Genomic DNA, 24723 nt, shown 5'->3' with positions numbered 1-24723 from the left:
TGTATTGTATTGCAATGCTGACCTATTTCTTTTAGCCCTTCCTGGAGCATCAGTTTTAGGCCTATTAATTTTACGTTTCTTGATTTAATCTCTTATGGAGTGAATTTAATAGCTTAAACAGAGGTGTTATGGTGCTACCTGTTTTATTTATTTATCTCCATGATAATAATGAAGTTCCAGCCTGGCCAGAAATACAGAAATTTAATGGCAAAATTGCGCTTGGCAACTTCATTTTTATATACTATAAGAATACAACCTGGCAAACAGTTGGTTTGAGTCGTTTATTGCAAAAACACCCATGGCAACTGGGTTGGTCTCATTGGTGCAGACAGACTCAGACAGCAAATATTTGCAAACCTTCACCAATATGAGAGTGATTGCATTCAAATGTGAGAGCTTTTCCATCTTTTACCTAAATCGGTCAGTGAAATGCTCACCATCTATTTGCCATACAGCAGATTTGGCTACTCGAACATTTGGCCTTTTTCTCCTGATTGGTGATCCATTTCCTGTTATAGTGAATTTCCATAAGAAAAAAACATTTCACAATATCCAGGTCAAAAATAATCCTCTCATGAGTCCACATGAATCCATATTTGTTCCCATGTTGACTTTCATGTAATGCTTTATAGCAGAAGAATTGAGTAGTTTTATGATCTTAGCTGTAATCTTTTGGCGCAGGTTCCCAGTTGCATCTCAAACAGCCATGTCAGTCTGTTCTCTTCTGTGTCCTGCCTTGCTCTCATTTGTCATCACGCGCCTAGTTCACTGCGCTAACAGGATGAGTGAGGCCAAACATGAATGAAAAGCTGCTCTGGGCTGATGGTCATGTCTCAGTCTGCAGTGCCTCAGAAACTGGGACTGAATGAAGACAGATGCACGTAACCCTAAAAGTGAACTGAACTAAAAACTGCGCCTTCTTCATAAACTTTTGCAGAGTAAACAATGTAAACAACTTTTTGATTCAAAAGTCATTCCAATAACAACAAAATATGTGATTGTTATTTTTGTATTTAGAGCACAGCATGGCGGAGACGCTCACTGTGGCCAGGCGGGTGGCAGAGGAGGCCATAGACGAGGCCATTTCCAAGGCTGAATTTGACACTTCCAATCAGGTTATTCATGTTTTTCCTCTCATACAAATAGTTACTTATTGTTTGAACCTTAATCCACCCATACAGTCTTCTACTGGAAATGCTACATTATGTTGGGGATTATCCTCAATCTGCACTTTGATAAATAGCCTCTAGAGACCTTACATGAAGTTTCTTTTTAATCTGACTTTTCTGTTTTTTTATTTTCTTTCAGTCAGATTAAGTTAAACCATCAGGATTATGTTCCAGTCCAAAACCCAGATGGTTTAATACTACAGTATAAGACAATAGCAGGGCGATTGCTATCTTTGCTCATAGCTGACTGTATGTAACATGTGGCGCTCCATGAAATAACCCGAGGGTTTAGTGAGGTCATGATGTGAATCCTCCAGCTGAATGCGTTTGCTGATGTGTTTTGGCTGAGTGACCCTTGTATGGTTATAACTTGTCAGTCACAAGGAGGGACTGCCATGAAACCGCATCCTTTTCTATTCTAACTTGAATCATAATTAAAAAAAATTAACATCATGTTGTATTCATGAGGTTGGGTCTTTAATGAGGTCATAGAAAGCAGAGCTGAGGGGAAATTTTCCCTAAATTTCTTTCAGTGCCCCCTGTTGGTCTAAGAATGCAGTGGCTCCCAAGCTACAGCCATCATTTATATACAGTCTAAATGTTTGTTTGTTTTTCAGTGGTGAAAAGTGTTCACACCATGTGTTCACGAGAAACCCCATTGACATGCTAGACTTTAACATTTTATACTTTTTCATATAGGGGGAATTATTTTGTGCAGTGCATGTTTTAATTCGTCACTTGACCTTTCTAACTTAGATTTCTGATGCTGCTGCGTCTTTAAAAACACAGCTATGTTAGAAAAGATTTACTTCTTACTAATCTCTTAAAGTATGCTAAAGCTTTTGGATGCAGCACAGCAAACATGTATATGTAGTGTATATTCAGAGGAGCAATCAGCTTATAGTGTTTGTTTGCTTTTTTATTTGTGTTTTACAACAGGAGAAGCAGAATGAAGCACGCTATCTGCGGGAGCACAAAGGAGAGCTCATTGAGGAACTGGCCAAAACAATTGTGCAAAAAGTAAAACATATAAGAAAAATAATTTTGCATGTGAAGGCCTCTTCAAATCTTCAAGTATTAGAAAGGAGCTGATTATTTAATTTAAGTTTTTTTTTTCTTTCTGCACAGTCCTGAGCTGTATGCAGCACTAATCCTAGTCTCTGTTTATGTAAGATCATTAGTAGGAGAAAGACTCTGGCTGAGATGAGAGCAGAATATGATCACGACTTGGCCCTTGAACGCAACCCTGACCTTCATCATCAACATCAGCCCCCCTCTGATCAAGCGTCCAGCTCACAGAAACATCAACCAAGCCTCTGGGTAAAAATAAAGAAATCAGAAACACGTTTTGTGATCCAGTAACTTTACTCTACCTTTGCCAATAATTAGTGGGAAATAATTCAAGTTCATATTTGTATTCATTCTTAATGAGTAAACCAGTTGGTTAGAAGACGTTAAAGCTCCAGGAGCACATGTAGTATGAAGAACAAATTAGACCACCCAGGCTGTGTTTTTTAAAAAGAATATTTGGTACTTAGAGTCTGTTCTGTGATGACTCTGATGAAGGCCATGGGCCAAAATGAGCCAGTCAAGTAATAAAGTTGTTCTTCATATAATAAATGTTGCTGGACCTTCAGGTTCTTCTTCACACGCACATTTGAAGCAGCTGAACAGTAAGACATCAGTTCTTCTTTCACTGAAACAAAGGATGACATGATATTTTCTGTTTTCACATGCTGACCTCTGCTGGTTGAACTATTCAACAAGGAACCTTTATTTTATCATCAGTTTATAGAAATAAAAGATGCAATGACTTTTATCTTTTTCCTCAGAGGTCACAGTCTGCTTTCTCACTATTGGACAATGACCTTCCGGGTCTTATAGAAGACTCCCCGCAGACATTACAGAAGGAAGGAGCTGGGTCAGCTTGGAAGAGTGTAGACCGGCTGGATAACGCTGGTAAGATCCTCAAAGACTCAACAAGTATGTTAAACTCACAGTTGTAAATTTGATTTATTTTATGTATATTTCTCTCCTCACATTTTGACTGTCACAGAAAAATCTATAATTGTCTCAAAATTTAGACACAGTTACCTTTTCAGCCTCCTCAAACTGCTTATGGATTTATTTTTACAATTGATTTGTTGTATATTAAAACCTAGTTTTCATATTTCTAACTTCAAATAAAATTCTGCACATAGCTGATGAGTCAGGGTTAATCCAAATCCTTACCCATAATGTCTTTATAGGACCCTGAACCAAGCATAATGATTCCTGAGGCGCTCTGTTGAGAAACTGAGAGAAACTAATGAGAAAACTTGATATTTTAATATTCTTTTGACATTAATTATCTTTTCCATCTAATATTTTATTAGTAGATTGAATGGATTTATTGAGATTTCTTGACTTTAATACCTAATGTAATTATCTATATAGCCAACTTTATTAACAACGCTAGCTGTAGATGATTATGATTGAATGTATTGCCATAAAAAGTTGGAACAGGTTCATTTACATATGATATATACAACATGCGTGCTCCTGTAACTGGAACAACATGATTTAAGTGAAAGGTAAACAATGCTACAGTCTCGCAATTTTAAGGAACGCAGTCCACATTTGCATCAAAATTTAATGCTTTTAAAAAAAAAATTCATACTTTATCTCTTTTCAAAGTTTTCATACAAACTGGCTTCATATCCAAATTTCCTCTGCCTTGTTGGGGAACTGTGAGCTGTAATGTCACGCTCTCAGTTCTAGTTAAAGGTGTGTCAGGTAATACTTGTGTGGGTGTTTTTGTTGCATCATTATATGCCTCGTTTGGCACACTGCTCTGCTTCTCTGCGTGATATCTGCGTCCTTGTGTGTGTATGTGCATGTCTGTGTAAATACTTGTATGCGTCGGTGTGTCCGCAGTGCTGAAGAGCCCCGACGGGAACTGGATTGCCCTGCAGAGCGCCCAGCTGTCTCGTCCCAGCCTACTCACTAAAAGGAAGAGCCTAGTCTACAGCGCCTTGGAGAGGGAGTCGGGAGTGGTGTCAGCCTACGAAGGTCTGGGCTCAGACAACGAAAGCAGACCAGAGCCTGACAGCTCCTGGGGTGCCGTCCTCAAGGAGATCCACAGGAAGATGACGGACTCTAACTTTCACCTGCCTGACGCCGGCGACAGCATCCCGTCACCGCCAACGGGCGAGCGAGGCAGCCAAGATGGTCTGTTTTCAGACTCTGAGGGGAACTGGAAACCTAAAAAACCTCTCATGGCTCTTTTAAAGCGGAAGGTGCCGGCAGAGATCAGGAGACCTTCGTCGTCCCACAGGACCAACATCATCGATGTGAACTTTAACCTGGAGGGAGCAGGAGGGAATCAGGGAGAGACGAAGGTGGCAAAAATGAGGAAGTCACGGAAGAGGAGAAAGAGTAAAAAAGAAACAGTTGCTTCTTCTCCTGTGTCGGTAAGAAATAAATAGAGATGAAAGGACACTGGACTATCCAGCTGAGTCATTCAAGGACCATTAAACATGCAAAGCTGACAGCTTTTGCTCTGAAACTTGTCTAATTTCTGCAGTTGTTTGCATGGAGCTATGATGATAAAGAAATGAGATGATTACTCAGCTAACTGATAAATCAATCAGTCAAGTCTCTGTTTTTCAAGACAACAAACCCACTTCACACACAACAGCACTGATAAATATAATCCTATTTTCTAAGTCAAACGCTTTTTCTTTTTGCAGGAGTTAAATCAAAATGACAACGTCCCACCACATCCTTCTGATGATGTGACCTCTGACACTCTGACGTCTGAAGCCACGACCCCTGAACCGTTTGACTCTGAGGGTAACATCACTGTAAATAAATCCAATCCAGTGGACGAGGAGCTTCAGTTAAATCTGCAACAGCAAGCGGCACGAGTTTCTGACTCGACCACAAGAAATGAAAAGCTTGATGAAGATGGAGATGGAGATGATGGACAGATGAAGAAAAGGACTCAAGAAAGTAAGGATTTAGAGGAGGAAGATGAGAGGCTGTGGAAAATGGAGATTGATTTGGATGAAAGGAGAATGGATGATGAGGAAGAGAAAGAACTGGATGAAGAGATGAAATATAGATTTTACAGACTTGTTGCACAGTCCAGACTCTCATACTTTTCGTCTACTGAAGATAACCTTGACAGAGTGGGGCAAAGTGAAGGAGAGTGGGAAAGAGAGAAAGATGAAGATATGGAGGAGGAAGATAAAGAGCAAGACGAGAAAAAGCCAAAAGGCCTGACTTACAAAATATGTCAGTTGGAAAAACAAGTCAGAGCTTCACAGTTCTCATCCACAGAGGACGAACTGGACAAAATTGGCATAGAAGAAAAGGGAGAGGACGAGGAGGAGGAGGAGCTGGCGATGAAAGTGTGCAGATTAGTTAATCAAGTCAGTGCCTCCGAGTTTTCATCTACAGAGGACGAGTTGGACAGAGTGAGCAGAGAAGGAGAGGAGACGATGGACGAAGAGTGTCTGTGGAAACTGCCAGCAGAGGAAGCAGCACAGCTACGCGATTTGGTCAGTTTAGTGAGGGCTTCTCAGTTTTCTTCCACTGAGGATGAGCTGGATAGAATTGGATTGAATGAGGGAGAAATGGAGGAGGAGATGAAACAAGGAGAAACTGAGAACAGCATTGAGATGGAAGAGCTTTGGGAGAGAGCAGATAGGGAGAGGACAGAGTCCATTGGAGACCTGGACGTGAAAATGTTTGAGTTAATGGCTGATACTGAGAAAACAAAGAGAGAGGGCAGGGATGGAAAAGTAATACATGAGGATGCTTTTCTTAATCAGATACAAGTCGAGGCTGTCCAGCATGATGAAAATGAGAGGGCGGAAAATAAAGATTGCACAGTGGAGAGGGTAACAGTGGACGAAACAATAGCCAAGGGGCACTTAGGCGCTGAAAAAGTAGAAGTTTTGAAAGGAAATGAGAGTGAAAACGACTCTGAGAAAAGACAAGAGATTAAGTTAAAAACAGGGGTGGAAGCACAAGGAAGCGACTTACAGCAAAAGAATTGGCTCGAGGCAAAGTGGCCCGACCAAGACAGAGAAGACAAGTTTCAGAAAGAAAGCAAAGAGAGCGAGAGGAAGAGGCAATCTTTAGAGGACAGCGATGAAGAATTTCACAGAATAATCAGCAGCATGTTGTTGATGACTTTGGGCGACATGGACGCAGAACCAATAACGGATAATGCTGGAGGAAGAAACAAAGAGCTAAAGGATGAAGAGACATTTGAAAGCAGTGATCGAGGAGGAGAGAAAGGAGAAAAGGTTGGACAAAGCACAGATGCTTCAGAGGAGACGGGACATCTTTCAAAGGAGTTTCAAAGTCAAAGAGGCCACCAGAGGTCTGAGTCAGAGGTGAGAAAACATCATGAAGAAAATAGAAGTGAGGAAACTGAAAGAGATATTTCTGCAAAACGGGAGAGCACAGACAAGGCAGGCAGAGATGTAAATGAGCAAAAAGAAAGTGAAAAAAGTTTGGTTAAAGAAAAACCTGCAGCTTTGACATTTACCGAGATATTTGAGACAAGTGAAGCTAACCTGATGTGTGAAAGAACTGAAGAGGACAAGGAGGAAAAAGAGGATGGAAGAGGAAGTCTGGCAGCAGAGCGGCAAGCATTGGAGACATGGGGAGATACTGCAGACATGGAGAAGACAGACATGAAGGAAGTCAAAGACAAAAGTGCAGACATCATGGAAGAAAGCAGTTCTTCGTCTCTGCCTGAGGGTTTACTGTCAGCAGAGGAGATTCAGAGTGTAAGCACTCAAGCTGTGAGACCGTTTCAGAAGCTTTGTTCTGACACTTATTTCCTACTAACAGTCTGCTGGGTAAAGTGAGCCTATGCACCTTACAAAAAACAAACACACACATGCATATTTCACCCGTTACAAATGAAAAGGTCAGTTCATACGAAATAAAACACAGGATTCATTATTTCTATCAGTGCGACAGGATTACTCATAATCCTGCGTCAGACATAGTCTGTCCCAATAACCAGATTTATTAAAGACCCTCCAAAGAATGTATAATCGTGCTAACAAGTCTGCATGGTGTGTTTCATTTGCCACAGGGTCCCTGATTAATTCCTGGCTGGCCAAACCTTTATTGCATTTTCTGCCTGTCGTAAAGAAAACAAACGTTTGTGTAAACCTGCTTTACATAACTTCCTGCTTCATCGCTGTTTTCCTCTCACTTCCTGAAAGTTTTCTGTACATTTGAGCTCAAGTGTTTGTATTCAGTCCAGCAGGCCTGTGCTAAAATTTCATTTACAAACTTTGCTTGTTTTGAGAGTTTGATTACATTGCCAGAAGAAGTCTTGATTTGTGTTATTACAGCTTATAGTGCTTCATGCTGCTGGACTAGATGATAATAACATAATAAAATAATACTGATAATGCGAAATGCAGAGTTTATCATAGAGCTGTAAGAGCCCCAGTAGAACTCTCTACGAGTTTAGGTTCTGCTGTGTCTCCTTTACTTGCAGTATATTCATAAATAGGTTAATTGGCAGGACAAAAACAACTTTCTTGATTCTGTGCACATCTGTGAGGCCTCTCACCTGTCAGCCAGGACGACATAATGACCTCCAACAAGTGGAAAAAAGTGAAAGGTGCCTCACACAAGTGCCAGAAATGTTTTATCAGCCAATTCTGTTTAAATACATTTAAAGAATTTGAATAACTTCTTGAAATCTCCATTTATATAAACATGGCAGTGCTCTGCAGACGTCACATAGGCTCACTTTAAAGTCCAGTGCAAACTCCCTAAAAATCCTTTTGAATGCAACTAACTTCTATCTGATGCTTCTTTCTCCTCTGTGTGCTTCGTTTCCTCCTGCGCTGTGTGAACTGTAGGGTAGAGACTACAAAACAATCGAGTTTATGTCGACTCTGTTGGAGCAGGTGAGAATGAACTTTGTTTTGGTTGAAGACGGGTACTTAGATTAGTTTTTGTTTTTTAATATTTTTCCATGTTTGTCGTGCATAACTTATTTTTCAACATGTCATCAACGTTACCCCCCAAGAAAGAAAATCCATAATATTAATGATTTATTAGCTTTTATAGCTGATTACTGTCCACTGTGACTGAAGTCCCTCCTCCTGATATTCATTTTAATTCATTCATGCATCTGGATGTTTTTATTTTGAACTTTATTTAGAGCAGTAAGTGGAGTGGCACTGCGTTTCATTAATCTGAGTACAGGCTAACTTAAGAATGTTAATATCCCAGTATGACATAAAAAAAATCAGGATGTGGAGGAAATTCAAACTGCTATATTTTGGTCAGCTGGGTATGAACAGTTGTTCTACTGCACTCCTACTTAGTTTTCAAATTTAAATGAAAATAAAGGTATGTTTATTTTCACACTGCCAGGAGATGTCAGTATTTAGAGTAACACCCGTCTCTGTTTGTGTGTTGTAGAGATACTCAGCCGTGTCCCTGCGCAGCATCACTACTGAGATGCTGAAGGTGCTGAACGCCACTGAAGACCTGCTGCAGGGTGTGGAGGGAGGAGAAAACACCCGACCCCCATCCACCTCCCTGCCCCCCAACACTGACCCCAAAAAACTGGACCAGCAGTTTTCCAGACTGGAGGAAAACGTGAGTTCAGTTTAAAGATATTCTACATCACATGCGGCACGGTTAGCTCTTGTGTTACTGATGCAGCTTTTTAATTTAGGCTTTGAAAGGGTCCGCTAAGTATAATTAAATATTACCATAAATATTTCAACAAACATTAAAAAGAAACAAAACCAATTGAATAATAAGTTACTTTGGCTGCTTCCTTTTTCCCTTACATTTACTCTGCTTCAAACATCCGCAGATTTCAAAAACATGCTCAAATGAGGTAACTGCACTTAAACTTGATTTTTAAAATGTGCTGCAGGTGTACGTGGCAGCGGGATCAGTGTACAGTCTGGAGGCCGAGCTGAGTGACCTGGAGGAGTGTGCCCGGGGAATCTGCAGCTCCACGCCTGACATGGAGCTGTCCTTCCTGGAGGAGCAGGTGGCAGCAGCAGCTGCCAAGGTACAACAGTCTGAACTGCAGGTAGGTTGGGGTTTGGATTTCTAGTAAAATGTAAATAGAAGGAGAGATTTGGATGCACAGATTGATGGAAGACGGTATTTCCTTTTAAAAAAGATTTGGCTGTAAAAACATAAAAATTACACCGACGGATTAAAATGAAAAACAATTCAAATATTGAACAGTGCAGATTTGTTTGTTTAAAAAAAACAAAAAATATTTTAATCCTTTCTCTGCTTCTGCTGTAGATCTGTGACATCTCAGCAAGGATTGCTGCTCTGAAGAACGCCGGTCTCAATGTGGACACACAGTCGCGCTTGATCAAGAGCAGGACTATTCCAGTTATGGTACAGTATCTGTTTACACTAACACACTGCAGTGAGTCCATCAGAACAGGAAGTCAAACTTTGCACGCAAAACTATTTCTCACACGCATCTCCCTGCAGCCCGTCACCCTGGACTCTTCGAGACAGATGAGAAGGCGATTACCTGCACCCCCACTGAAAGGTGGAGAAACACTGTCCTACTTCAAACAGGAGAGTTTGAAATAGTTTATTTCACTTCATATGGTTTATGTCAAAATAAACCATATGAAATGTTTTAGTTATTCATAATGAATATGAATATGATTTATGATGTAATATGTGACTTTTTCATTTATATTGACCCAATATCAGCTAAATGCAAAACCACAGCATTTACGTAGAGTATTTTCTAGGAATACTGCATTGATTCTGTATTTATATTTATTTATTTTGTAACTTTTCATCTTCCCTGTGTTCCAAATTACATTCTTTTTATTTCACTGCATCATGCAGCTGCTTTTAGACAATATTCAAATCTATGTCCAGTATAGGACATATTTTTTCTTCACGACTTTGATATGTGACCCTCCCCCAGGAGCATAGCTGGTGCAGATGGTTTCTTGCTTGGATACTGCAAAGTGTTAGTGGGTGTAGCAGGACTTCCACTTGTTTTTGGACATCATGGACTTTATACTCATTGCACACTAAATAATATGTATTAATTATACATTATATAAGTTTTGCAATTCATTTTGTGTCATGCCAGGAAAAGCATAGGTGAAGCAAGAATTGCTACTCAGTTTGTGTCAGTGACACTGAATCAAATGGGGAGGGGGGTTAGGGATTAGGGGTTCGGGTTAGGTACACCCAAAGGTCTTTTAATGTGTATTTTGCTATTGAAAATATTTTTGTAAAACAGGCCTATTTGTGTATGCAGTTGCTATTTTATAGCAGTACCTGGGTTACAAATTAACGTGTCTTTCTCCTCATTTTCTTTCATTCTGTTTTAGAGTACAAAGACAAATAAGTCACCGGACCAGAACGTCTGTAGTACCTCCAACACATCTGTGCCTTGCCACACTGCAGCCTACAGGCCAGTCTTAAACAATCCATCTAGACACCATTTGCCTTAATTTAATTTTAAAATACCCATAAGACTTTAGTACTGTATGTGTAATATGAGATGTACAGATAATGCAGGAAATAGTTGATTTGCATCATTCTATCGGATGCATCCAGCAGATTTCTATCAGCACTGATCACTATTAAAAAATCAATCATTTTACTTTTTAATTTCCCAAACAATGAAACAGCAATCTGAAATGATTAAACGTCAGGTGTAAAAAAGTCTTAATGTTTTATTTAGAAAATGTTTCAGTCTTCATTTCACTGCTGTTACTGGATAAAACCTACAATTTACACTGTACATTATATAGAAAATACAGTGATTACATTTACACAGGAGCAGTTATAGCATGTTAGAGAAATGTTGTGATACTGCTTTATGTCTACAGTTAATATAAATTTAAACAACTTACAATGTATACCTGTATTTTATTTAAGTGTGTATGTTGAAGTGTACATATCTGCAAAGCAATCAGTAAACATTGTTTTCTGCCTTTTAAATATAGAAAATAAAGAGAAATAAGCAAAAGTTGCTGCAGTCTTTAAATGTTACACAGGGCTGAAAACACTGTGCATCCTGTTTTCCACCTCAGGTGGATGTGGGTGTAACGGTGAGGAATTTAGTCTGTAATTTTGAGATGAGGAAATGACACTCAAATATGACATTCCTCTTTGTGAAGGTGTGGGAAGGACAGCTGTGGAAAATAAAGGCCGTCTTTGAGAGGCGGTTTAAACCATTCAGCAGCATCACCTCGCGCTCTCTGTGGAGCTGCGGTAAAGATGAGCGGATGACCTGAGCAGAGTAAACTCATTATTTTGTCCTTTATGCTTCATAAAAGTGCTGTGGCTGGCCTAACCGATACAAACAGGAGGTAAAACTGGTGCATAAACATAATCGTAACACTTTCCTCATAGAGGTTTGGTGTTTTTGTGTTTCTGAGTACTCAGCTGTTGTCCTTAAAGTGAAGTGCAACAGCTAAATACAAATAAATTGTAACATCTGAAAAAGGAAGAAGGCGTCCATCGAGAACCAGATCTCTCCCAAAGGATGGTGGGATTTGTAGTTTTGGTCAGGAGCTCTCTGAACTTAGGAAGCGCTCCCTCTGATCAGGAATGACGAATCCTTCTTTCTGTTCGCTCTCTCGTCTGTCGGAAATCACAAAACACTTTTTGGGATCGATGACCACGATGCTGTCTCGGTCCTGACCGGGAGCTTCCACCTCAGCGTAGGAAGGACGACCCGAGCCTCGCCTGAACTTTAGGATTGGCCAATGGGTTGGGCGTCGCTGTGGGGTTGGTGGAGGGGGGACACAATTAGCAGACAGTTCAAGGAAAAAAACTATTAAAAATAGAGCCCATACTATTATCCCCCATTTCCTGCAGTCATTACAGTTCAACAACAAACACTCATGAAGATCACATAAACATTCATCACATTTCACCTAAAGCAAACATAATGCTCCACGTTAGACGTGTTCATTTCGGTTTTAACACAGAGCCCATTTTTATCAGACTGACTTGTATTTAGATTTATTTAATGTATGTAAAGTCCTTGTGTAGTCCATATTTCACTGAATATTATAAGAACTGATGGAAGAATTTCTGGCTGAGCTCTCACAACAAATGTCAAGTAAAATAAGAGCCATACAATAAAAAGTTAAAGTTCACTTCAAGTATTTTTCTCAATGGGAAATATTTCCACGTTGCTAAAACAGTTCAATTCAATTCAGTTCAATTTTGTTTATATAGCACCAAATTACAACATCCATTTTCTTCCTTCAGACGAGAAAAAAAAGTATTCAAGCCTTAAGTTTAATATTTTAATTGTGTCACTGGAGCCGAAAAAACATCACTCAGTGCCACTTAGCCCTTTCAACACTACTGTTTTGAGACAGAATCTATTCAAACAAAAGATATGTATTATTTAATTTTATATAATTACACTGTTTGGAATATGATTGCATGTTTTTGTACATTAGTGTAAAACAGGGGTGTCAAACTCAATTGCACAGGGGGCCAAAACTCAAGGCACACTTTAGGTCGTGGGCCAAACAAGATAAACATTTATTGAACACACTAAAACAATGTTTTTAAACATAAATATGAATAAAAACAGACAGGAACATTATTCCAGATTAAGTAAACTTAAAAAAAATAAACTTTAACTTTAAATATTTTGCTCTTCATAAAAATATATCCTGTCAAAATTATGCAAGTTAGAAATATGAACATGCTGCCAAAAACCCCAGAAAAAATAAATGAAAGCAAACACAAGGTTGGAGCCGCATGTAGACTGAGCTGGGGCATTGCTTCAGGAATGGAACTAATAAACTGTGCGGGCCATTCAGTGTCGTACTTTCCCTTGAGTGGATCATTACACTGCAGCTCCATCTGAATCTGCACAGGTGCAGTTCAGCAAAGTCCGCTGACTTGGTTCAACATTACTTGGCAACAGGGAAAGCGAGGCAGGTTGCACTGATGCATTAGTGACAGCTTCACTTGAAATGCCTTCACCACATCATACATGTCCATGAACTGACAGGTTTCCTTGCTGAGCTCAAAAACTGTATTGAGAATTTTTATCCCAACTCAGCCAACGGACCTCTGTATGATGAGGAATGTCGGCAAACTCTGAATCTATTTCCCACATAAGACTGAAATTGATGGTGATTTAAACTTTTAGCTCAGATAAAATTTACGGTTTGCGTTACGGTGATCATTACATGCTCCATTTTTAGGACTTTACCAAACAGCCTTTCCTGGTGTATGATGCAGTGATATGCTGTTAACTCACCGGTTCTCCTCCTGCATCTTTACTCGCATCCTGCTGACTAGTCCGTTTTTTTCACCGCACAACACCGGCGCTCCATCTGTTGTGAGTCCAACAAGTTTGTCCCAGGGCAGTTTCATGTCGGTTACACTTTGACATACGTTTTAAAAAATGTGCAGTCATTTAATGTTCATTATTTCCTCTCCAGGGATGAAGATGGCCAGCTGTGCAATGTCCATCATGTCTGTACTATCATCCACAGCAAGAGAGTATGCAATAAAGTTTTTGCTTCTTTCACACAACTGTGTTCTTAAATCAGTGGCCATCTCACAAACCCGATCAGCAATCGTATTTCTCCTCAGGCTCACATTTGCCAAAATCTGCGTTTTGTCTGGACACAAGACGTCGCACACCTTCATCATGCAGCTCTTCAGAGTGGTACCGGGCTGATTTGGCTCCTCTGCTACAATTAAACTTGCTTTCACAACAGCTTCACTTTATGATTTTGCTCTGGTGAAAAAAGTCTGCTGAAATGTCAGATTCTTCTTTAGCTCTTCTACTTTCTGTAGTTTCTGCTCTGCATTCAGGTTTTTCAGCTTATCCTGACGTGTTGTCTCGTAGTGCCGTCTTAAATTAAATTTCTTAATTACAGCCACATTAGCTCCACTAATAAGACACACGGGTTTACCAGCAATGTCTGTAAACATATATTCAGCCTCCCACCGGCGCTGAAAGGCTCTGCTTTCAGATTCAACTTTTCTCTCCACCATTGTGAGCGGCTAGCTTCGCAATAACAGAGGTTTGACTTGATTGACGGGGGAATGTTCCCAGTTAGCCTAGCGGTCAGCAAGGAGGCTGCAGCGCTGCATTATGGGATCTGTAGTTTGTATATTATTAGCGCCTCATATCGCTGGGCCATGCATAACAATAATAGTACATCTATATAAAATGATCTTGCGGGCCGGATATAAATGTACGCCGGGCCGGATGTGGCCCGCGGGCCTCGACTTTGACACATGTGGTGTAAAACATACTCAGTGATGTACTTGTAGGTTCAATAGGAAGTAAAAACAAGGTGACTCATTGGTGCAGATTCACTTCTCCAAACACACTGAAATAACTGATGAGTAACGTCTGCAAATGTCGAGCAATGTCTGGACATTAATTTAAACTCATGTTTTAAAGGGAAGTTTGAGTAACTAGTTTCATAGTAAATGTCAGTAGTTTCCTCCAAATTAAATCTAACCAAATGTTTACTGTGTTAGGTTTGCTTCTGATAATTTATTAAAATTCACTGTATTTCAAGTTTAATTTTAAAGAGGGGGGAATTAAAAGGATCTAGGAACTCGGGATTTTGCATAAATATAATGTTGGCAAGTGTAGGTTCAAATAAATTAAGCCATACCACTAGTGCCGTTTTTTCAGGGAAGTCTGTTACGGAAACCTTGGCTGATTTTAGGTTGACGCACCTCCATGAAGAAGAGGCTGGCGCTGGACGTGGGGTGGTTATACACGTAGATGTATGTAAGGATGGCTGCTGCCAGCAGGACCATCACTACGAGGACTCCCACCAGCAGACGCATCGGCGATCCCTCGTAGGTGTGGGTGCTCGCCTCCTCTCCTGCTGTACAGAGAGGATGGTCAGATTCAGCTCATAGACTTAAATGTAAATGCTGCTGCAGTCACGTTAACTTTTCATTTTTCTCGACATAAAAAATCTTACCAGCTTTGAACAATATCAGGTTCATTAAGTTGTGACATTGTGTGAATTGGCGCCTTTTCACATGAAACACAATAGGAGGCCTTCTGCCTCAGACACATTCTCACTATGGGGAAACACTGTGTTTGACTAAGGCGGAGGTACTGCTTGGGTAGAGCGCAGAGGAAGCAAGACTCAACACACACACACACACACTGGATGTGAATTTGTTAAGGAAATTACGTGCACTATTCTCACATGGGTGCAATTTAACGTCACACACTTTGTACTAAGGAGCTGGAAAGCAGAGACCGTTTCAGGTCCAATAGAGCTGCACGAGACACTTTCATTCGACTGTGAATGACTTACGTGTGTCACTGATGTGAAAAGCAGTCTCTGCACCATCTAGAAAAGAAAAACCAAAGACTTTTAAATCCACACAGTACATAACATGTTGTGACATGACATTAAAAAATATTTTGGTTAAATTTCACAAGTGGCGGTTTCTGAGCAATCTGTAAACTTCATTTTCTTTTCCTAAGCTTTCACTTCAATGGACTTGACTTAAAACGTAGTCTGCAGAAGAAAGAAAAAAGTGATAATCAACAAAAATATCTTCGCTTGAGTCGGATATTGAATCCTTCTCACTCTGCCAGAGTGATGAACGTATATCACGCCATCCTTCAGCACACTGAGGACATCATGCAGTATTTAACATGGCGCTGTATATGCTCAGCTATGAGCTAACAGGGGGCTGGGAAATAGCTGGCCACTTGACCCCCACCCTGTCAGATGTTCCACAACACACCAAGCATGGATACTGCTCGACAACAACAACAAACATTCATTCATGGGGTTGTAATGATGGCTGCGCTGCAGAGCTGCAGTCTGCACAAACAGCGACAGAGTGATCTCAGATGATTCAGCATTCAAGATGGTTTATTTGAATGTTAACAATCAAAAGGATTCCATTAAAGGCATCCACGCTCCTCTATGTTAGTAGAAAACTGACATTTGTTTATAAGGCAAACGAAATAAAAGTGTAATCAAGGCAAAGAAATTATTTCAATTATATTTCAAAACCGGTTTTTGTATTCTTATTGTTTCTCTGATTAGAGTCAAGTGAAAACATGTGCATGAGGAGTGTGATCAGACAATCAGTCACAACAAACTATGAGTACTATCAAAGCAGATAAAAAAGCTTTGTGAGTTTACCATCTGCAGATTTGTTGGTGGGATGCTGTGGATGTGATTTTGTTTCTCTGCTGATGCTGCTGTGTGTTGAGGGGATGGTGACAGTGGGAGTCTCAGGGGTGGAGGTGATGCCAGAGGTCCTCTGCTGCCCTGCAGACACAGTAACTGGAGTGGTTCGGTGTCTCAGGTGATGTGATGTGGCGTTTGTGACTTCCGTCATCCGGGGACATCGCAGATTCTGCCTCTGGGAAACAAAAGTGTGTTCAGACTCACGCTAATGGTGCTAAACTCTAATGTGGTCACTCTTTATGTAGAAAAACAGAAGAACCTCCTCTGGACAGCCAAGGTCAACCCAGTCCTGCCGTTTACGATCAAAACCACTGGAACATCTGAGAAAGAATGAAATGACTGCTGTTACATTTTCACTCTGTGAGAGCGCAACCCGCTTTATTCATGGAGATGAATGTTTCCAAAAGCAGATTTAAGTTATCCACCATGTGCTGGCAGCTGATGCTTTAGTTTTTAATTAAAATTAAAATGATTTATTGGAGATGTGGACAATAATCACAAAATATTTAAACCACCATTACTGATGCTTAAAAACCTTTTCATTGTCACAAATCACTAAATGTATTATAATTATTTATTTAAAAGATAAGTTTATTAGATTCTTCAGTGCTTGACAGGAGATTCAACTGCGTATTCCTGCTAACTGCAGTGAACTTTGTATATTCATCTCTTAAGGTCGCTAGGCCAGATTCGGGTAGTTGGGGTTGCTGACTATCCCGCAGGCTTCCTGTTGACTGTACTGCATGTGAATGACATACGAATGACTCTGCGACCCTGCTCTGTTTACTCACAGTGACAGGATATGAGACAGTCTCAGGAAGCACCGCCTATGAATCAGGTTTACTGAGCGTGAGTGAGTGAGTGTATTCCTGCACACGCAACCGCAACTGACTGAGAGCTGAACTCAACAAACTGTGGGCAACAACAAAAAACTCTCGTGGATAAACTGTGAGGTTGAATAGACCTCATGTACAAAATACTTTAAATTCATTATTATTAAAATTAGAGGTAATGCAGTTATTATCTTTTCATAATTATCCAAAGTGAGAAATGCCTCAGTTTCACACTGGAAACAAATCGTACTGTAACTGCCTTCAACTAAAAATGATCTCTAATTTTAATGGATCCACATTAGACCATGAAACATTTTCTATTCCTAAAATAGTGGTAAAGTCACTGGTAAGATCTCTTTGACTGCTTTTCCAGGTTACCTTTGTAGCTTACTGCACCAGCTGCAGTTAAAGCCAATCTGAGAAGTGACACATGGGCCACAGCTGGAGAACTGCAGACACGCTGAGAAGACAGACAAACATAGAGAGAGTGAGGAGGAAGAAACTGCTTCGCCTTCTGCAAATAAAACAGCATAATAGTAGAATACCCTGTAGCACAAAGCTTATACATTCTTTGAATGCTGACTGGTTCAAATAGTATTAAAAATAGGAATAACTTACTAGGGAGAGGAAGCATCTCCACAGCTGTTAAACGGGAGATTTTGGACAGTGGAATGTCGACTTTGTGATACTCATAGATGGTTCTCCGACGAACATCTGACACATGTCGGATAGAAAATAAAGATGTCACATATAAGCTGCTAATAATTAAAGAAAGTATTTTGATGAAATTTTAACAGGAAAAATTTACAGCTTACTGGGAATCTGCTCTAGCTCATGAAGCACCATAAACGCATCGGACAAGCCCACTTTGACAGGATGATTCTCAGAGCTGATGTCGCTGATGCTAATAGGAATCTATGAGGTAAAAACTGCATGAATAAATTTACTTCGTGTTATAAGATGGGTGCAAAAGAGAGAAGAAAAGCCACCTGTTTGTAGGCAAAGACAATCCGCCCGTCACTGTGCAGAGCGGCCTGGAAGGTGAAAGCTCCCGCGCTGATGTTGTCCTGGAGGTGGAGGCGGTTCCACTGAACCACCACTGCTGTGCCTAATGGATGGACATGGACACACACAATACTGTAACGTTTTGTATGCATGTTTGCATGTTCCCTGCCAAATGTGTGCAGCACATGTTAGGGCGCATATTCAGTAAAAATATTTAGTCTAGTAAATAAATAAAATCAACAGTTCCTACCGTTATCGAAGTAAAACACAGATGAGTTTTTCGACAGGCTTGGATCAAAATTCGCCATCAGAGGAGCGACGTACTGAGTGGCTGTGAGCATCCGATGGATTATGTTTCCAGTGTAAATAAAACCTGGTAGGAAAAGATGTGCAGCTGTTGGCATCAGTAATTTATTATACATTATAATCTGACACTGACAGCTGTCATGTAAATTGCTTGTAGACACAGTCATTAATTTAACTTATGTACTTTGTTCCTATCGATGCAACGGTCAGATCTTTGAATCAATAAAGCTCAGGCATTGTTACTGCCCCAATAAAACTTCCAATACAGAAAAATATAGAAAAAAATATTTTGTTTTTAATATTTCCCCCTGTAAGTCAGAGAGAAATATGCAAGTAACAATTATTTATTACCATTTAATAAACTAATATACTTATTAAGTAGGTGGAATTCCAACTAACAAAAGTGTGTTTATTGTTAGATTTGAAGAAGGTGATGGGATTTCCTTTGAAACTGCCTGACACGTGCAGCTTTGGGCTCACAACCTCCACAGAAACAACACTGAGTGAAGTTAAAGACTCACCTCCAGTTGCAACTGTGATTTCTTTGAGTAAATGACCATAAAAAGGAAAGTCAAAGGAAAGATTCACTCTCTGGAGGCACAGAAACATAAAGCAGGAAATTAGGTAAAACAAAGGGTTTTTTTTGTCTTTATTTAGGAAGAAGATGAAACTAAAACTAATATGAAAGGTGTACAAGGCAGTCTGGACATCATACCTGGAAAATAAACCACTTCACTCACCACATATTTGTTCCTACTTTAGTTATTTCTTCACAGACTGATCTCTTACCTCAGCTTGTCGGTGAGTGCTGGACAGGAAGCCATGGACCTTCTGCTGATCCGCCTCCATCTTACTGATGTTGACCCACAACTCTTTACCAGCTGCATCTCCAGGAGCATAGATTTTAGATGTATAGTAGACATGATCCATATCCTACAACAGCAGATATTTATTATATATGTTATTATATGTTCTTATCACATCTTTGCATGTACTCTTTGTTAAACACTAAATCAGTAATACAGTATTATTTATATTACATTAACTCTATCTACTGTTGAATGTCTTTGCAGTAGAATAACCTTACTACAATCTGTGTAGAATTACTGGGCTCATCCTCCATCATTACATTTGGATCTGACTCCTCTGACTGGTGTTGGTTTCTGTAGTGGCCCCGTTTATCTGCAGTCCTGTCAGGGGCCTCAAACCTGGGCCTAGATGCCCACCTCCGTTCTCTGGGCTGGTGGTTCACAGAGATTATATATAACCTCTGCTCTGGAGACGACGGCTCCTGCATGTTGGCAGGGTAGAGTCCTAAGGAGTAACAGATGAGAGCAAAGAAAATAGGTTGATTAGATTAGAATTTTTAATGAGACAACAACAATGTAGCCAAATACAAACAATTATACATTTGTTGTATGAAGCATTTTGTAGGGCTTCATAGGTATCTTATCATAAATTAATTTATTATAAACCAGTGCTTTTAGTTTGGTCTTTTTGCTGTTTTTGTTGTTGTTGTTTTGTTTTTTTGTTTTTTTGTTTTTTGTTTTTGCAATTTCCTGTTTTGTTCTGATATAAATTTTTTTTTATAAATGTATACTTCTAAAAGACAAAGGGGTTCTAATCAAACATCATAACAAATCTAATTAAACATCTATTGACTGAAGGCTTTAGACAACATTTCACTGAAGAGTCCAATGAACAGATGTAGTGGATTTAGCAGATGTAGTAGATAAACCTGAAGCAAAATCTGACAATATAATATTCAGCAGATCACTAACTTACTGCAATTTGAGCACTTACAAAAATACCACACTGACAGAGTTTTAAATAAAATCGAAAACATTAAATGTACCTCTCAAATATGATCTCTTGAGGCTTTTCTTTTACTTCTCTCCATTAATGTACTGATTTTTCCCAAATCAGTAAACAAACAAACACAAAATTTAAAATGAAAAATGTTGTTTTCTAATTAAAATTTATTTTGCTTTTCTAATTAAAGTCTGTAAAGTCTGATCTGATTGAACCTTTTAACAAATTTTAAAAACGACAGTAGCACAAATCACATCCTGTAAAACAACACCTTGCCAAAAACAGTCTGTATGCTGTGAGGCTGCTGTGCATCAGCTTTACTGAAACACCCCAAACTAAAAGGCTTAAACTGATTAAAAGATTAGTTTAACAGCATGAAAATAATCTTTGATTATTAGATATTAAAGAAATTAGATATGGACAACACGATGTCTAAAACGTCAGAAAGCAGACTCGCTCTTTTACACATGTCCGGCTGGATGTAAACAGTTCGTCAGTGGGTGCCATGTGGCAAACATGTGGTCACTCTTCCCTTCCAGTGACAACAGTGTCCTAACTTTTCCTTTCACAGCGGACAGTGAATGCATGCTTCACATTCTTCACACCAGGAGCTCCGGGACCTGGCGTGTGAGGCCAGACATCAGTGGGTGATGTGTCTCTGTCACACGGTGACTGTCGGGGCTCAAAAACACGCACAGCAAATGCCAATAGGTGCTTCCATGCAAGATGTGTTAGATTTTCTTACAGACATGAACTCTATTACACAAAGCAGCAGCAACAAAACAGCGTGATTAAACATTTCATTAGCTTGCTGTCTTAAAATAATAAATAAATCACTGCTTTCAAAGCAGGAGGTTAAATTTGTGATTTGGTACTAAAATAACTGAAAGGCCATCGGGGTGTCAGTGCTATATGGTAAGGAATACATGGACACTGTAATAAGCATATTCAGAACATTTTAAATATTTTAAACAAGGAGTCTGAAGGCGAAATCATTGCACAGTATTAATAGATAAAGGTTACACGTTGTGACAGCCAACCCATTATTAGCCTAATGACAACAAAAAAATATTAAAAAGTGAAAAAAAAACGTGATTTAAAAATTGTCTAACTAAAATTAATAATATAATTAATAAATTATTTTACGATGTGGGCCTGTGATGTTTGTAGCTGGTGTCAATAACATTTTTATGACTCACCGTAGGCGGATTTTAGCCTCACGAAGCTGATTTCAAGCTGGAGAACAAAGACCAGACATCTGACGAGATAAACCGTCTTTGTCGTCGCCATCGTTCCTGTGGCTCCAGTTTCTGAGCGCAGAGAAGCTCATTAATTATCCCAACAGATTCTTCACTTTTTCACTGGTGGCAGTTTTCGATTTAAAAAGACAAATGCAGTCCAGTGTTTTGAAGAGAAAAGAAAGAAAGAAAGAAAGAAAGAAAGAAAGAAAGAAAGGAAAAAGCAGACGAAGCAAAGTTAGATATTTATGTATCCTCATGTGATGTTGATGTCCAACTCCATCGGTGTTCATCATCAGCAAGCCTTCTGTGCATCAGTTCAGTCTGCAACAACTTCAACGCTGCACGAAACGTTGCATTCAGGTGCTGTCGTATTGATCAGCATCTTAAACGTAATTTCGTTGATATAATTTAATTATTTGTTTTTATTTGTCTGAATTTTATTTGAATAAATCTAAATGTTTTTGAAAAAAAATCTGTGCATCTCAACCAGACAGAGAACTGACAGAAAACTTAGGCTTAGACTACTAACTATATCATTCCTGTGACTGTGTTCACCTGTGATGTGCACAGTGCACAATTCTGCAATTACAATGTTTGACAAATACATAAAAATCCATGCATGCATGAGTATTATAAAGTAACCAACAGCAGCAAATTAAGACTAAAGTGTCCCATATCATAATCGTCTTGCAGAGATAAAGAGCAAAAGAAATCACACACACTGCCAGGATGTATCTTAACTCAACCATACACTCAAATTTCTAAACGTTAGAAGACATTATCAGAGTTTGCTCTATTTGCACCTGCACCTACATTCACGTTAATAACAACCTGAGTATCCTTGTCTATCTCACTCTTCTATCCAAAGAATGTTGCAAAAACCTACACCTGCAAATGGAGAGATGCCAAACTGTGTTTCTGGTAACACTGACTTATCTTGTGTGCATTGAAGTTTCACGATTACGGGGAACAAGTGAATGCACCAGGTCATCCACGCAGCTCCAACCTTTCCCGTTGGATGGCGCAAGATTGTGCAACTGAGAAAAGGACAAAGCAACCCACTCGTGGGACTAGTATGAGTTATGCATTTATTTGAGTATGCTGATTCATTACCGCTTATTTCACTAATAATATGCCACATATTATAACAAACAAAATGCCTATATATTCAACCTGTAATGCATATTACAGGTTGAATATATAAATAAAATCAGAATGTGATGACATACAAATCCCATAAGTCCATATTTTTTCAGAAACCTAAAGAAGATATAAAATATATTGAATGTTTGATTTTCCACATCTGTGGAAGTGATTTGAACTTGTGGAAATGTGGAATTGATTTGAACACCTGAAAATGATTTTGATGTGTGAGACAATTTTTTCAATATTTTGCAACGGTCTATGAACACAGTTCATTTCGCCATCGTAAAATGCAGGTTATCATATTTTAGTTTTAGAGTAACATGCTCACAACCAGATGATGTCTTTTGACTATGTTAAAATGCATATTGCATCTATTACAGCACACAATGAGTCCTTCCTACTGAACTGGCCTGCATGCTTGCAGTCCAAACTTTTCACCAACTGGGAACATTGAATGAAATGAAAAATACAACACAGAAGACCCAGGACTGTTGAGCAACTAGCAGGAGGAGGAGTCAGCAGTCTGGTTGGGGTCTGGGTTGCTGGGCCTCCCTGCTGCTGCAGGACCAGGGGTGGTCTGCTTGTCTCCACCACAGGGCCAAGGGCAACATCTCCTGGGTCTGGGGGTGGATTGCCCCTCTGGGGGTGATGGTACCCGGACCTGGGGGTATAGAGTATGTTTGGGGAGCGTGAGTGTGTATACAGTGTTCATTTCTGTTTGTCTCCACACTGGGTGAATGCTGACTATTTGTATATGTGTGCATGAGGGTGGGAATGCATGTTTGTGTCTGTGTATACACCTGTGTGCACACAGGTTGAAGCGAGATCAATCAACTGCAGACCAGACAACAAACGACGGAGGCACCAGACAAGTGCAATCAAACGATGAGTTTATTAACACAGGAGAGGAACCATCAGCATATGTCTTCCTCTGACAAAAATACATTGAATGCTGGTTTTATAGCATAGAAAATTAACGCCCACACATACACGTCAACACAGGTCAAAAATACATTGTTTACAGACAAGGGTACATCATGTACATCTCTAATAACTATGTAACTTCTCTTTTCTATAACACTTGCCTTTTAAGGTAATAAACTTCAAGCTTCAGGGTCTCTAAGGGCTAATAATTGACCCTCGTCATCAATCACTAAGTAGACTAAATTGCAGCAGGTCTCAAAAAGAAGCAGAAGACACTGGGGCCTTCGCTCAGGCCTGCTACTAGATTAATATGTGTATTGTAAGCATGCATGCAATTAACCTGCTATGTTCTCATCTTCCCTCAACATGTATCACCTGGACACTCTCACCAACTCACAGACTTACGTGCTGCTCAGTAACATTCAATATTTATTATTTAGTGTTACTTATACTTATCGAGGTTGTTGCTGTGGTCTCCCTACTCTGTTGTTCTGTTTTTGCTTGTCCCCCGCCTTCCAGCAGGTGATCCAGCGGATTTTTAGTGTCTTTTCTCACTGTCCCTCTTACCTCTGTTTTTCTTTCCCTCTTGTTTTCTTGAACTTCTCTTATCTTTGTCTTTCCCTTTCCTATCCCCCAGTCATGTCTGTTCCATTTGTAATAACTCTAAAGTTTAAATAAATAAATAACAATAATAAAGAGCAATCAAGTGGACCAGTATGACAAAGCCATAACAATCCACTTGGAAAAATAAATCCATTTTTTGTTGGTCTTCAGACAATAATTCTGATTGCTACAGTGCCGAACGGGACAGGCAACAAGAAAGCCTACAGTTGATTTTTGGCCTTTCTTGACTATCACCCTATAATCAGCTAAGTCTTATCTCGTTCCCTCTCGTTCCCCCGCTGGATCTATAGTGGTTGTGAGGGTAGTCAACTAAAAAATTGTACTCTTTACATTCTCCACTTTTCAACCCTCAAAACCTTGCCATGAGACAATTCTTACTAAACTGCATAGCAATTGAAAAAAAAAAAAAGTCTTTATTTAGAACAGACAAAAAAAACCTGACTTT

At 39.6% G+C, this 24723-nt stretch overlaps 2 protein-coding genes across 7 annotated transcripts in view; one reads left to right on the top strand and one right to left on the bottom strand.

The window, feature by feature from the left end:
- The window catches only part of LOC116333553 (rab effector MyRIP-like), a 72179-nt gene extending 60995 nt beyond the window's left edge, over positions 1–11184 (top strand). For 5 of the 6 annotated variants that reach the window (XM_039601862.1, XM_039601861.1, XM_039601865.1 and 2 more), the window contains 12 exons: positions 1018–1115; positions 2109–2189; positions 2343–2489; positions 3002–3128; positions 4086–4621; positions 4901–6955; positions 8054–8101; positions 8622–8801; positions 9088–9249; positions 9474–9572; positions 9672–9732; positions 10541–11184. In XM_039601862.1, the coding sequence (XP_039457796.1) occupies positions 1018–1115; positions 2109–2189; positions 2343–2489; positions 3002–3128; positions 4086–4621; positions 4901–6955; positions 8054–8101; positions 8622–8801; positions 9088–9249; positions 9474–9572; positions 9672–9732; positions 10541–10557 (3611 nt within the window). In that variant the 3' untranslated portion in view covers positions 10558–11184. The remainder of the gene's footprint in view (positions 1–1017; positions 1116–2108; positions 2190–2342; positions 2490–3001; positions 3129–4085; positions 4622–4900; positions 6956–8053; positions 8102–8621; positions 8802–9087; positions 9250–9473; positions 9573–9671; positions 9733–10540) is intronic. The other variant, XM_039601864.1, reaches the window with a different exon arrangement.
- A 142-nt stretch (positions 11185–11326) lies between these two features.
- LOC116333554 (plexin domain-containing protein 2-like) lies at positions 11327–19709 on the bottom strand. The gene is made up of 13 exons (XM_039601866.1): positions 19619–19709; positions 19321–19464; positions 19053–19122; positions 18476–18598; positions 18210–18328; positions 18036–18135; positions 17839–17934; positions 17599–17680; positions 16647–16707; positions 16340–16562; positions 15494–15529; positions 14895–15049; positions 11327–11941 (listed from the first exon to the last, which is right to left on the bottom strand). The coding sequence occupies exons 1-13, from the start codon at positions 19655–19657 to the stop codon at positions 11726–11728; spliced, it is 1464 nt and encodes a 487-aa protein (XP_039457800.1). The 5' UTR covers positions 19658–19709; the 3' UTR covers positions 11327–11725.
- Positions 19710–24723: the final 5014 nt, after the last annotated feature.

This window comes from Oreochromis aureus, linkage group 18 (assembly GCF_013358895.1).
Source record: "Oreochromis aureus strain Israel breed Guangdong linkage group 18, ZZ_aureus, whole genome shotgun sequence".
In the NCBI taxonomy this organism is placed as follows: Eukaryota; Metazoa; Chordata; class Actinopteri; order Cichliformes; family Cichlidae; genus Oreochromis; species Oreochromis aureus.
The sequence above is the reverse complement of the archived record's forward strand: the minus strand, read 5'-3'. Positions and strand labels throughout refer to the sequence as shown.

What these genes read in the sequence shown, in the direction of transcription:
- LOC116333554 (XM_039601866.1), bottom strand. Translation starts at nt 19,657, where the DNA reads ATGATGGAGGATGAGCCCAGTAATTCTACACAGATTGTA. An exon ending in GCACTCACCGACAAGCTGAG is followed by an intron (nt 19,123 to 19,320) that starts GTAAGAGATCAG and finishes CTGTGCCTCCAG; the next exon opens with AGAGTGAATCTTTCCTTTGA. An exon ending in TTTTCACATCAGTGACACAC is followed by an intron (nt 15,050 to 15,493) that starts GTAAGTCATTCA and finishes CTCTCTGTACAG; the next exon opens with CAGGAGAGGAGGCGAGCACC.